Below are 15,272 nucleotides of genomic sequence, written 5' to 3'. Positions count from 1 at the left end.
ATACAATTTAATTCCCTTCACTAAATTAAAAAAAAAAAAATCCCAATCAAAAAACCAGAAAGAAGCAAAGCGTATATTGAATGCTATAAGAAAATAATTTTATCAATAGCACAAGTCCTAATGCGTATGGATTTTGTGATATTTTTAATAAGGACTGGTTGGCTATACTCTTCCAATCCAATTAGGTAATGTCAAGCATATTTATCAGAAATCACAATGGAAAAATTGTCAGCTTTCTTGCTGGAGAAAAACAAGACCCATTTTACAGAAGCATTCTGCACAAATAAAGCGTTTTTAAGTGTTTTATTTGTCCATTTGGAATGATTAGCATTTATAATCAACAACATAAATCCACCCCTCAGTGAAAAACCCGACAGCTTGTTATTGCCAAACATATTACAGTCTACTGAAGGGTGAAGAATTACAGACATATAGAGATGAATAACATTATGTCACCATTAAATCACTTACTCTGTTCATAACACTTTAATCCTCCAACATTGTAAATTAGGATTAGGGAAAAAAAATCAACATTTCCAGTGATAAAATACATAGTGTTTAGTACACAATATAACAGTACAGTTTATTACACTAGTGCATTAGAAAGTTAAAAAAACAGACAGCATCATTGCTGATCTCTCTGCTTGCAGCTACAGAAGCTACCAGGAAGTCTCCAAGAAGCATCCAATTACAGAAATCCATCACAGCTAAAATAAATTTATTCTGAGATTATTATACTCATATTACTTGAATATGAGGACCTAAAATTAGAGTCTTTCACATGTGGAGTGACCAGTGACATTCCTCAGGAAATCAAGCAAGTAATGAACAGATCTGCATCCATACTTGAAAATTACATGGAAAATTGCCTTTCATTTTTCACCCACTTAAGTAAACAGTTACTTAACATTTGGAAATCTTCTAGTAGAGTTTTAAAGCTTAGTGGTTTGAACCATTTTTCAAGGTTACTGGCATGTATGAAATTTCCAAGTATGAATAAGTAGTATCAATATAGCAGCTAAAAAACACAACATTTTTACTTACAAGAGACAATTTTAAGAACTCTTCTCCAAAAATTAAAATGGAAGATCAACTTCATAAAAATTTTCCAGGAATGATCTGTATAACATTAACTTCATATGAGATGACAACTTCAAAGACTGAAGTTAACAATTATTGGAATCAGCCTTCAAAATAAAGGGGATCAGAAGAATAATCTCTATAAATCAAACTACACTGAAAATCTTTTTCTCCAGATGTTGCCTGCTACAAATGGCCTCATACAGCCATTGAAGCCCTATAAAGTATATGGAAAAACTTACTTGTCAATTAAACAGGATGCGAATGCGAAAAGTAGATGGACTCAGGAAGTACATTTCATTAAGGGAATGGACATCATCTTTCTTCAAACTGACCAACACAAACAAGAAAAATTCTGGAGCAAACTGAACTGCACAAGTGTGTGGGGAAAAATACATTCAGGACCTTATGTTCTCAATTAATTGCTTTTTTTTATAACACAGCAACTTGGGGAAAAAAATAAAATGAAGCAACAGCTAAACAGAATCCCTCCATTCCCAAAGATCTGAATTATCCTCTGAACTTCACTCCATGATACCTAGGAAAAGTTTAAAAACAGATACTCTTGTGTCATTACCATTGCTTGGCATACTACACAATTCCCTCTGCGTCCACCAACTGTACTTACCTTGTGAACAGATTGCAAGCTCTTAAAGGCAAAGACCACTTTTTTTAAAATCTCTTTTATACCAGGAAGTGATAGTATCCATATCTCCTCTGTGCCACAGTAATATAATAAACTAAATATCATTGTTAGGCTTTAATTATTTTCAAAGCTCTAAATCCATCAAAAGAGAGATGTTTGCCCAAGTTCCTAGGAACAAAAGGCCAATTTCCACATGTGACCTGACACGGAAATACCCATGATGCAATGTTTTACTCCTTGTACTATGCAAAAAACCCCACAATAGTATCATCAACAAACTGTAAGTTATGGTATCTTTTCATCCATTTCAACCCTTTCAGTGGAAAGAGGAGGTAGATTAGAAATAAGCCACATGCTCCCTGATCAGTCATAAGGCACATTTCCATTCCACTGAAAATAGGATATATTTTAGGGCTGGCAACGAAAGTTGAAAGATGTAATCAAATGCATTTGGAGAACTGCAATGTCTAGTCACAGACTGTAGCAAAAAAACAGACAAAACATCTATTTTTTACTATAGGAAATCTAGGTGCTTTATCCAAATGAAATTTGAGAATGATAGACCTACAAAAGTATGGGGCCCACTGGCTCATAAGGCTTACTGGCATTTAATTCTTTCTTTCACAGTGAAAGCAATGGACGTAATAGAGGAAGCGTTAAAAAATGCAGCTTAGGATGAATCTGTCTTCTGTTAACTTCTAAAGTTATCTTAGAAGTGAGCTGGTAAGTTAAGATGTTGTTATTGAAAGATATTTAAATCCAAGAATTTGTTTTCATCATTACCTTGAACTAAAATTTACCCCCAAAAACTGAAGGGCAAAAATCCCACAGCAATAGGGGATAAAGCTACAGTCATGTTGATATCTACTCAAGTAAACCTTTAACAAATACCCCAGACTGAATCCAGACTCTTTGCCAAGAGATCAATCACAGTTTAGCCCTCAGTCTCCTCCAGTTTGACTTGGCTCTTATTCAAAGTAACATGAGAACCAGGTTCTCCAAATGCCAAAGCCACCTCAGCAAGCTTCAACGTGAAAGTTGTCAAACTGTGCAAACTCAAACGAGCGAGTTCCGAGGGCAGCCCAGCCATTCCCCGGTTTGGACACGGTGACATTCTCCCAGAGAGGATAACCATTTAACAGTCCTGAGGCCAAGTTGCCCTGTCAAAAAAAGGAAAATGTTAGCTTTGTAAAATCCACGGTCTGTGCAGACACTGAGCCTGCTCACATGGGAGACAAGACAAAGCAGAAGGATGTCAAGTCAACTTTCAACTACATTTCACACTTTTTTCACGCAGAGATGCATCTAAATATTGCATAGAATCCTCTGGTGTCTATCAGCTCTGTGGAATAGATCTAATGTCTTTACAGTGAATACATTAAAGGCTCCTCTTCTCCTACTCACAGCTTTGCTAACTCAGTGTAGAACCTGAAGGGTAAACTGGTTTTCTTCTTCCTTGTATCAGACTCTTTCAAAACAGCCCAACTTTCTTAATGTAATATGATACACTTGACACTGCTTCTGCAGAATGAGGCAGAAGTCAAAAGTAAAGAAAGGTGTAATTTAATAATTAAGCTAAAATAAAGAGGAGACAGCAGAACTTTGAAGTATCAATCAAGTCACTTCAAGATGTTTCAAGAGAAATTACAATTTATCTTTTGTGTGTTCCACTTAACAGTAGTAACAGTATTTAGAAAAAAGTACTTCAATTTACTTGTATTTCTTAATCTGAAAGGCAATTATAGACACAGGTAAAAGCAAAGAATGTATTTCAAGGAGTCAGTGTGAGAATTATTTAAAGATGGCTCTGTACTTCGATCATTACATCAAAGACATAGTAGGTACAAAATACTTTAACAATACAGATGGAAGTTTGAAGCATTGTAATTTTAAAATTACCCACACTGTTTTGAGTTTTAAGTGATAAATGTTCATCTTCAGTAACCAAATGTCTTGGCCCATTTTACAGATGGCAAGCACTGTCATAAATGTAGGTGCACCAAAGCCAAAATTAAACTACATCCATTTCAGTGAATGCCTTAGTTGCAAGTGTCCCTTTGTCTCCAAATGTGACAGTACAAGAGACAGAAAACAACTTCTAATACTCAGTGGCATGAGGGACTTGGTGCATAATTTTAAGAGTTACCTTCAGTAGTAAAAATCCCCAGCCAGGATTCCCCACATTTCAAGACAGCCGGAGTTGAAAAGGTTACATTAGACAAAGGGATTAGGTTCTCAGAAGAGGAACTGAAGTCTTTTAGGTACTTGCACCAATGACACACCCATCAAAGCACACAGGGATATTTAAAGTACAGTTTGGGGCTGCTTTCCTCCCCAAGTCACTATGGCTAAAAAGGGTGAAGTGGGAGGGAAGGAAAAAAATGCAGACAGGCTTCTCATTAACTGCAGCCCATTTATACAGTAGCACAATGCCTGTGCTCTTCCAACACAAAGGAGAAGGAACTCAGCTTATCTGAGTTTCCCAGTCCTTCATTAGCTCAAACATACAAGGCCTTAGCCTGCAAAAGGAACTGGTGGGAGACAGATTTGTAGCACAAGCTACCTTAGTGTTTTACTGACCATCCTAAGAACAGGAAGCCAGGCCACCATCTTTTCATCAAATTAAATAAGAGACTTGCCTCTCTGACCCTTCTACCTCCAGCTTTCAATTCAGCTTTCCAGTTATTTTCCATACCTTCTACAGATCCTCAAGATCTCTTTTGCAATACAAGCAGCAGAACTTGGTATGGCATTTTAATATTGGTTCAATGTAACAGACATTGTTTCTTGTTTTGATAGGGCAAACTAATGCAAGTACACCATCAATAGTACTGCACAGCTTTGTCTAAACTATTTAGGACTGGAAATTTCATAACTGGTTTTCTAGCTTTTTTTCCTGTGTCCTTACCTGAATGTTGAGAGTAAGTGTGTGCCATGCATTATCCCGGACACCAGCAAGTCCTTTCATTAATATTTCTTTTCCAGCTGCAAAACACGCTTAAGTTAGCAAAGTGTTACTTCAGCTGTCTGCTGAAACTGATAAATACCAAGCCAGCAAAAGGATAATAATATCTATTTTTCAGAAGTTCAGGACAGACATTTTACCAATTTCAGTTGCAGCATGGAAGGCTTAATATGCAAACCCAGACTCTATATTATCAGTACATTTTCCTGCTTTGCCAAAACTGCTTTCTCACTGAAATCCTCAATGCTCTTGGCAATTTGGCATGAGATGAGGATTCACTCTATGGGGAGTACAGGTTCATAGCGTGTGACAGTAGCTATTACTCTGCTCATTCTATAGATCTTCTTGTTTATTTATTGCTTGTAACTATTTTAAATCGCAGGGTTTCAGTTGCCACACTATCATGTTGCTTAGTTCTACCCAAAATTTCAGCTAAGCAAAAATGGGCTGTGAATGACACCTGGAGGGAAGACAAAGACCTGAAAAAAATTAAGCACTACAAGTCTTCATTTATTCAGTAGATAATTTAACATTTAGGCTCCCTTCTAGAAAAATATAAAGATGACTGAAAATAGCTGTACAGAAAAAATTATCATATTGTGTAACAAGAGTCTCAGCTTGAAATAACAGGGTGGTTGATCAAAATCCACTCATTTCCTCTAGGAAAAATTACTTCTGACAGCTTGAGAAACTAATCAGGTAATGTTGTTAGGTCTTATTACAAATAAAAAATTGAGTCAATCCTAAGCACAAGTATGTATTTCCATACAGCTAAGACTTAATTTTCACATAGTTTCCCTAGGGAGCCCTGATATGTTAAGAGAAGCTATGTAAAACCTCTGTTATGCTGCCTGTCTATGGTAGAAGTGGAAAGGAACACAGACACACCCACACAAAATATATCTTAACAGATATACTGTAGATCTAGAAGCTACATTTGACTCATCAGAAACAATTGAAAATTTTAATTCTTAGTCCTGAAGTGATAGGAAATGCATTTAAACAATTAAATAGGCCAGTGCCTGTCAAGTGCTCTAGAGATGAACATACATGCATGTTAACATCACAAGTAGAACATGCTCACTCCACTAAGCTACACTAACAGGAGGATGCATAATTTGAGGAAACAGGAGGCCACTTATGATCATCACTTAAGCCAGATGTAAGTACAGTGACTTGAACTGCTCTCTAAGAAAAGCCATATCATGTCAATCGGGATTTTTTCTCATGCATAGTTTAAGAATTCAGGTCAAATCTTTCTGTAATTAATATTGCATCAGACTATTTATAAAAAGCAAAATAGTTCATATTTGCTAGTGTAAAGCAGACATTGCCAGTGAAAAAAACAAAAACTCGAGAAAGCTGAGCCTGAGAAATGGGCCAGCCAGTAGCCTTCAGATGCTTCCTTCACATATGAAAAGTGTCCTTCACTAGAACCATAATAATGACATATTACTATTGTCATAGTAATGACAAATTCATAGTAATGATAAATTCATAGTAATGACAAATAAACTATAAAATCTGAATGCTACCTATTTTTATCAAAGTTATCAAAATGATATGTCCATATGCCAGCATGCCCTTTTGCAAAGAACTGCTTACCTAGGTCACCAGTGACTCTGTAGGTGCCATCTGCAAAAACCCAGAAGAAAACTCCTTTGGAATCTCGCACATATATCCCACCATTGTCAACTCTTCCTGCAATAAACACGCCTCCATCACGTGGTTTTTCTATGTAGATGTCACAAGTGACTGTCATGTTTACCCTGTAAGAGAAGATTAGTGTTTTAACAAGGAAGGAATCCATTTTTTTGAATAGGCAGTATTAGAAATTATTTGATTTTCTGAGATTATACTCCAGCTCAACAGTAAAGCACTGTGTTATGTATGCAATGAGAGCTGTAAAGAATAAAACAAAGTAATACCAGAGCCATCAAATAGCACCCGGAAAATTTACACAACTTCCTCCTCAGAGCTGCACTACAAGGCTCTTAACCATAAAAATTCTTTCCCTCTATTAATGGATTTACATCCCACATCTGAAAGCACTTGTAATACAGATATAGCCACAAGGTCACTTACTTAAGTAGTAATAATTATCTATAATTATTTACAGAATGTGAAAAGACTCTGTGACAGCAGCTCAGCTGATTACTGAATCAGAGAATATCTATTCTAGCAACTTTTCTTCTGACTTCTAACAGAGTAGTAAGAATGGCCTAAGTTTTCATTCTAATGTAATGCTCCAGATTCCTGAATATGTAGTCATGACATAAAACAGATTACTTTCTTGCCTTCTCATTTATCAAAAAAGAGACCCCCCCCATTTCCCTTATGCCATTATAAAGAGACCCAAGGCAATACAGCAATAATTACATAGTAATAATTTCAGAATATATCCAGGTTCAATAAAACCATCAGAGAAAAACACTAACAAATTCACAGTAAGAGAGGAAAAACGCTTTCACACGCACAAGTTTAAAATCCAAACAATCCTGAAATTGAATCATGATAAATTTTCACTGACAACTGAAATAAAGTATCATCCCACAGAGAAATTTAATGCAAGATTGGCTCAGAGTTCCAATAGCAGGTGTTCATTGTTGAAAATATCTGCTGGGGACAAGTTGAGTCTTAAACTGAGGAACAAGCAAACAAACTTGAGGGCCTGAAATTGAGGACTAGCATTATAAAATGTTACAGTCAATAAAACTTGAATAATACACCAAATATTCAGGAAGCAAGCTTGATTTTGAAAGATGAAGACTCAGAAAGAAACAGAACCAAAACAAAATAATATAAGTTTTTTAGGAATCTCAGTATAGTAATTTAAAAATATGCCCTATGTAGCTGTTACAGGAATCACTGAGTGTAATTTACTCAATGAGAGAAAGTTGATTATAGGGAGGATATGAGGCTTTTCTTAACAGAGGGCTGCAAAAGAAAACATCAGATAACTGAAGAACAACCTCCAAGTACAAGGGGGTGGTATTCTTCCAGGCTTTAGATCAAAGTGATTCAATCACATCTCCAGGCCTGAAATTAGAAGTGTGAAGCAAGTTCTGAAAAAGCTTTTGCCAGATCAATTATCTAAATAAAGTGAAAAAAACCTGACAAAATTGCTATTTTAAAAAATGTATCAAAAGAATTTAGGCTAGACCTCTAAGCAGAAGATAAAGTTTTTAGCATGAAGTTTATTATTACTATTAAAGTCATAATTAGTTAACAGGCTCTTTCCCAAATGCTTATTAATTTTAAATAAACATTATTCTAAAATATGCTGCTTGATTCTGAATTACCATCATTATAGCTCCTAGCAATTTTTTAGCTCCTAGAAAGAATTACAGTTATAACCAAACTTTATTCAAAGCAGTAAACCTCAGTTACTTTCAACCAGAAATAAAAGTGGTTGAAGTAGGACTGGCATCAAAGCCACACATTTCTAGGAACTGCTCAGAAGATGGCAGTCTCCAACAAATACAATTGAAATACAAATGAAATAGTCTGAGAGTTATGAGACTGATCAAACTCCTAACAAATAACTCAAAACTATGTAATTCAAAATTAATCCTTTTCTTGGTCCAATTTAGGAAAAAAGAAACTCAAGGCACACATTGGTGTTTCTAGCATGCCAACTCAGATCCATTAGTATAAAAAATTAGCTTGAACAAATATGGCCAGAAGGACATAAGCAAAAAAAACCCAACACATTCTAAGACAGTACAGCATTAGGCTAACAATCATGAAATGTGGTGACTCCCCATCCTTTAAGAGTCATTTAGACAGCTGACCTTTGTCCCTGTGCAGGGCTCAATGACTTTTAGAAGTGCCTGAATCATCATTCCTACACATCTACAGAGAATCTGAAGGCAAAAGCAAAAACCCTCTGTCCAAGAGAAATGAGGCTTGAGACAAATTAACTGATCATTACTCGCCCTGGTAAGGAGAACATTTCCCCAAATGTCACTACAAAATAGTATTTACATACCACTTAAAATTTCCTATGACACTGATGGTCTGGTCTGCATCAGAAACCCAAGTGATGGGCCGCTGAACCACCACCTGGCGGAGTGTGAACACATGATCTCCTGGGTCAGAAGCATTTACAAAGTATTCAAATACACCTGTCTGATCTGCAAAATTTGGGGCTTCACTGAAAGGTGGATTACCTGTTCAGAAAATAAAACACACATCAACTCTAAAACATTATTTTTCTTCGATGTACTTGTTTTCAGAAATTTCTCCTGAAAATTTCCTCCAGATTTTTGACTTGCTGTATCAAAGCAGTCCCCAAAATGGAAGTTTTTAAGCAGACACCAGTTTTGGAAACACATGAACACCAGGTAAGACATTAAATTAAATACACCTCATTCCAAGAGTAAGGTGTACATTCATACAGGTGTAAGTTTTTGGAAAAACAGGTATAAATAAACAAAATAGACCTTCAGGCTGCCTCATATAGATGATTCAAATAACATAACTTACTACCTTCCTACATTACAATTATATCTCTGTGTGAATGAACTTTTTGGATAAGAGGATTCTGGCTTACGTATGTTGAAATCATCACTGTAAATGGAAGGAAAGGGCTGAGGAGGCGGCGGCTCTGGGTAACCACATTTCCATCCTGTCTTGAGTGTGGTTAAAGTGTAGACTTCATCCACGTTTAGATCTAAAGAAAATCTTCCCCTCCATACCTGGAATTGAAAAAAGCTCAAGCTGCAAAAGTTAACAACTAAATGACAAAATACCCAAGCTCCTGAAGTCAAGATCCTCTGAAGTCCTGATTTAAGGCAAAATTCCCATCTTCTTGCCTCAGCATTCAAATATCTCTGGGTTATTTTTAAAACTACTTTTCCCCAAACTTCTTATTACCTCCAGGTACACTTGTACAGAGCCCGTAAAACTGCAGCCAAACAGCCTTAAAACACACCCTAAATTTGCAGCTTAAGCATGGAAGTTGAGGAGTTTCACCAAAGAGGGAACACACACCTGAAACTGCAGAGGGACTGATAATTAAAACTGATCAACTTACCTGTAAAGGACGGAGTTGCTGGAAAAGGCTGGAGTTTCCAGATTCAAAATCAAGTCTGGAATGCCACACTTGAAGGGTCTCCACCATATACTACAACGGAACACACCATACAATTTAAAACACAACAGCAAAATAAACAACCTTGAATATTCAACTTGAGAAATACCAGTCCTCTATGGGTGTCTAATTTTTGTTACTTTAAAGCTGTTGATCACATTAGATGCCTCAACTTTATTCAACTAATCATTACATATGCCTTACATTTTTATAGATTGTACACCAATAAGGCATTGCCCTAACAGGCCCTAATGTTGCTTATAAAGACAGAAAGCACTGTCAACACAGACACAATCTTTAGCTTCTCAATCACCAACAATACACCTTGGTTACAAACGCTCTTCCAAAAAGGAACCAGACTGAAATAATATCCCACAAGTTTTATGAGACCTTCAGTCTAGTTGCTAGTTCTTGGATTTTATTTTTTGAGCAAAGTATTTCACTCACATGTCTCCAGCCTTCTGCAATACTCAATTCTGCGTATCAACTATATTAGAATCTGATTTTGATCACACCTCACCCCTAAAAGTTCTTCAACATCAACAACAAAGCAAGCAACCTAGAGCTTGATTTGGATAAGCGATCTGATACTTCCCTAAAAGGGAGCTATGTATCCAAATTGACACTCAACTACTTTTCCTAAGTGAACCATTTTATTGTCAAAAACATCATCCAAATTATCTCCTCCTAAAATAAATTGTTGCTGCCAAAAAATCAAAATCAAATTCCAAATAAGTAACTGTCAAATTCTGAGAAGGAATCATCCAAATCAACTAACAATGATTCCCTCCAGTTTACACTGTGAAAGTATTGTTCACATTTCAGAGAGAAATATACTTTAGTGAAATTAAAAAATAGAGTAAACAAATCAACTACTAGGAGATTCTCAGAATATCTCTTCACAGGATGCAATAACAAAACCTACAGATATCCCCCTGAAAATTAACTGATAACTAGAAAGGCCATGGCTGTGCCGACCCGACCAGCTATGTCAGCATGTCAGAGCACCCAGCCTTGGAATGTATTCTAAAGAAAAATTTAGTTGCATTTCTGTCCTATGAAATTTCTTCTTCAATACACAGATGATTAGACTGAGAGGCAGCAATTCTCCGATTTCAGTTATCCATTACAACCTGTGATACTGACTTGCATGTATCTGATTATGAATGGCAATTCATTTTACAAGGCTGATCAAATGTTTTCAAGATCTACTTACAAATGACCCTCTGAGGTAGAAAGTTGCTCTCTGAGGTATGACATTGAAATTTGGCAATGGAGGCCTGATACATTTAGAGTGATTATGACTCTGAAGAAAAAAGACAAATGTAACAGAAGAGACACATTACTGGAATGCAACACATAGCAACATTCATGAAAAACCTACAGCACAGAATTGAAATTAAAAGAGCAATAATTTATTTCACTGTTATCTTAATAGCTGCAATTGCAGTAGTTTAATCATATTATTCTGAATATAGATTTTAAGAAAGCACATGATATAACTTCCTCCCAGTGTGTCATCCAATTAAAGTTAATGTACAATAAAAAGACAAAGATGGCACATATATTGGCCTCCAGGAAGTCTCAACAAGGTATTTTAGGTTCAGATAGAAAAAACAGCCTATAGTGAACTCACTAATAAAGCTACAAGTATCAAAGAACATTCACAGATACCAAACCACATAAATCAAGACAGGTTCTTCATAACAAAACATTTCCTGTAACTTTTCTAGTCCACTGGAGTTGCTGATGCACATACCATAGTTTCAATGATGATGGTAAGGTTTCCTAGACCATCTGTCAGAGCTACAAAACTGCCACCTCCTTCTAAGTGGCCATCCACTTGCAAGTATGACCAGCCTGGCTGAGTAAACTGTGTGGTGTGTGCTGAGGCAAAAATTAGAATACAGTAATTAATTAATACAAATTAATAGAAATGGTAACATTTGTAAGCTTGTTTAAATTTTTCTCTCATACATGCTAACAAAACTGAAACCTTATTTGGGAAAGAAAGTAATAGAACTTCCAAAACAAAATTTACCTATATAAGAGGAAATATTAGAGAACTATACTATGGGAAAATTAAAAATATCAACACTGTGGCAGACAAAACAGTTAAAATGATAGCAATTATTTAGACATTAAGCACAAACGATATATAGTAATCTTGTCTATTCAATTTGAATATTCATCACAGTTTAGATTTTCCCAAATCTGTTTTTTTTCTTCAAATAAAGTAAACATTTCTTTTTAACAAATAATTGGCAGGGAAAGCACAGATGGGCAACTTCAGGAGGAATAACTAAATAAGTAGGGTTTTCATAAACTATCAAAGAAGAATATGACCCAGATCATAAAAATCCTGAGCAATGCGGTCATAGGAGCAACTGCTCAGCTGTTCTATTAATGGGAAACTGTGGCTAGTTTTGCTTTAATGCTTTTACAAATATAGATAACTAGCAGAAGAAAAAAAATTAAAGCATTTGTCTTGTTCCTCCTTCATGGCACTGCATAGTTACTCTACAGAACTGCAGCAAAGACAGTAAAACATTACAGGACTACAGAGTAGCCAGTGAATCTGTGTGTCCACAGACACTACGTGAACACGCTTCCCTTTCCCAAGCTCAAGGAAATGCTGATTTACACAAGCCAAGAATGCCAAGTAGGAAAAGAATACAGAGATTCTTTGTTCCACTTTTGTAAACGGAGAAGTACCAAATGGAATTGATTGATACTCAAAGATTAAAAATAAAAAAGGGAAAGGAAACAGGAAAACACATTAACCTTTACAGGCACTTCAAATCAAAATATTTCAATAGTAACAGCTATAAAGGCAGTAGCTTATTACTTTCTGATACAGCTAAAGGTCCAGTATAAATATTTCCCTTACTATTATATCTTTCTGCTTTCTATTGAAATGAGATTATTTTCTTTTTTCTTAATGTATTCACAAAACCTTCCACAAATCTACCTCAATTTGGTACAAAAAATAATCTACATAAAACCACTAAATAAATAAAGGCCTCGGAAAATACAGTGATGTTTGGTGTCAGATCACCAAATTATAACTGCAAGACTTTCACCTGTAATCCAGATAGGAGATTCAACTTTATAGTGGCCACTCCACGGCTCCTGCGCTGTCATTAATCCACATCGACCAAAGGGCAGCTCCTCATAATAACTAGCCACCAGGTTCCATGCAATTGTTCTGGAAGAAAAACAGGTGTTTTCTCCATTCATATGGAATGGATTAACTTTGTACAAGAATCCATTCCTCCTTTTTCTCCAACACACAATGAAAACAATTTGGGGGTAGGAGGGAATATCTTTCCCACAAAGAAAACCCACAGGAGAGGAAAATAAAGCAAATCAGCAAATCACTGTTGAGGACTTCTTCCAAAATGGGTGATAAATTCTCTAGCTAGTAACACCACAAAAAGTGGTGCTCATTAAACATTAAAAGAAACCTGTACTGCAGGCAAAGAATCCATTTGTTTGAGGTTTTTTCCTGTTATGAAGAGAAAAAAAATTTGTTAGCAAAGTCTACAGCTTTTTGCTGAGTGTTGTTTCATTGAGGTTTTTGTCATTGCTTGGTTATTTCTGTGCATGGTGGTAGCTGTTTTGGGTGTTTTTTACGGAAGCAGTTAAGTACCACAAAAAAAAAATCTTTATCCATAAAAAAAACAAAAAACAACTTTAACCAGCCATTCTCCAGGAGTTTTTGCTCCATCCTGACAAGGATAATCACTTCACGCACTTTGATTTGGGCTTCACTGAAAATGCTTTGCAAGGACTTTAAAGACTTCTGGGCCATAAGTATGGAAATACAGTTTAACAGAGTAGTTAAGAAAAAGGCAAAAGCTGTCAATCTGTTTTGCTATTGCATACAGGTGCATACAATGGCCTCATTCTAAAGTCACTGCCACAGACTTATCACACTATACATACACACAGAAGAGATCCTGGAAGTCTACAAAAACATGATCATAAAATAAACAGCTGTTGAATTGTAAATTCAACTTGCTCACATCAAACTTGTTCTGTTGATTTCAAACTTAGAAAGAAAAGAAGGAAAGTCAACTTCAAAGGAAACAAACTTAGCAGAAAGATAAGCTGCCTTTCGTCAGAAAGATTTTGTTTTCAGTATACAAGCCAAGATAACTTCACTGTTGGACATCTGGACTTAGAACTATTTTACAATAATTTATAAACACAACACATATGCCTCACTGTTAGGCTGCGAAAGAAATGGGTATATATAATTTGAAAGGGCTTGGAAAAATAGAAAAACAATGGGAAAAAAATGACCCCAAATTAAGATATTAAAGTATGTGAGGATTAAGAAGCAAGCAGAATGATCAGAAATTCATGCAGGAAATATTCACCTGTTTGAAAATTTCAGCTTGCAGAGAAGACAGAAGATTTGCAGAAATGAGGTGAGTAAAGAAATTTCCCTTTACAAGTATTAGTGATTTTTCCTGCACTCCATTTGAAGCAACAAGAAGATTTCTCTTATTTTTCCAAAATGAAGTTACAAAGCATCTAAAAGCTTTGAACAATTTTGCTTACATCTGGATGCCTACAGCTTCTTTAGTCAAACTTTTTCTTTCAGATTACCAGTTGCTGCACCAGAAACAAACTTTATTCTCTGTTCTTTTCTAAAACTGAGTTGTGTAATTTCCCAGTAAAGAGAACATTTTTTTTTATCGTTTTCAGTTTGGAAAGAAAATGTGCAGAAAACAGTAAATTTATCATGCATGTGTAAGAATGGATTCTGAGAAAGAAGTTGTATGGAAAAACTAGATAATTACATCTGTAATTATCTGTTTAACTGAAGACAATCTGATAAAGACCTTAAGAAAAATATGCTAAATTAGTTTTATTGTTATTTTCCTCCAATGTTACCTCTTCTTAAGAACATTCTCTTTTTTAATAACCATCATCATTCGCAAAGGCATCTGAAATTAACTGCATAAACCCACTGCATAAACTGCATAACCCCATCAAGTGCTGGGAAATAAGAATACATTGAAACCTGTGAGACTTCTACTCCAGAAAGAGGTCAGAACAGCAGATTTCCAATCTTACAATATCTGAATTCAGACCACATTGGGGTGACTTTCAGTTTACCTGTTTTCTCACCAGAGAAGATGGATGTGTTATACAGCACTTCAAATAATTCTTACACCCCAAGTTGTGAAAGCAAGCGACAGTGCCCAACACTTACGCAGTCATGTTCCCATTCACATAGTTTTGGTTCAGGATCCGAGCCCAGCAGCCTGCACCAACATCATTATTGAAAGTACTGTAATCTTCTGATGACCACAGTTTCTTCCCAGTTAATATGGCATCTTCCACTGTTTTTGTCCCAGGATAGTGAGCCCTACACAATATTTTGAAAAGAAAGAGCACTTAATACAAAGAGAAAATCGAACTTTGGAAGTACATATAGCAGCAATGATTCGCTTCCTTCAAACTGAAAATGA

At 35.8% G+C, this 15,272-nt stretch overlaps 1 protein-coding gene across 1 annotated transcript in view; it reads right to left on the bottom strand.

Moving 5' to 3' along the window:
* Positions 1-385: 385 nt before the first annotated feature.
* The window catches only part of GALC (galactosylceramidase), a 30,981-nt gene continuing 16,094 nt past the window's right edge, over positions 386-15,272 (bottom strand). Inside the window, exons 8-17 of the mRNA XM_084207162.1 lie at positions 15,014-15,169; positions 12,870-12,994; positions 11,546-11,673; positions 11,003-11,092; positions 9,730-9,819; positions 9,247-9,391; positions 8,683-8,863; positions 6,297-6,460; positions 4,635-4,711; positions 386-2,886 (exon numbers count right to left, since the gene is read on the bottom strand). Of these exons, the coding sequence (XP_084063288.1) occupies positions 2,743-2,886; positions 4,635-4,711; positions 6,297-6,460; positions 8,683-8,863; positions 9,247-9,391; positions 9,730-9,819; positions 11,003-11,092; positions 11,546-11,673; positions 12,870-12,994; positions 15,014-15,169 (1,300 nt within the window). The 3' untranslated portion in view covers positions 386-2,742. The remainder of the gene's footprint in view (positions 2,887-4,634; positions 4,712-6,296; positions 6,461-8,682; positions 8,864-9,246; positions 9,392-9,729; positions 9,820-11,002; positions 11,093-11,545; positions 11,674-12,869; positions 12,995-15,013; positions 15,170-15,272) is intronic.

This window comes from Fringilla coelebs (assembly GCF_963513975.1).
Source record: "Fringilla coelebs genome assembly, chromosome: 6".
Classification (NCBI taxonomy): Eukaryota; Metazoa; Chordata; class Aves; order Passeriformes; family Fringillidae; genus Fringilla; species Fringilla coelebs.
Note: the sequence above shows the minus strand (reverse complement) of the source record. Positions and strands in the feature narration are given on the sequence as shown.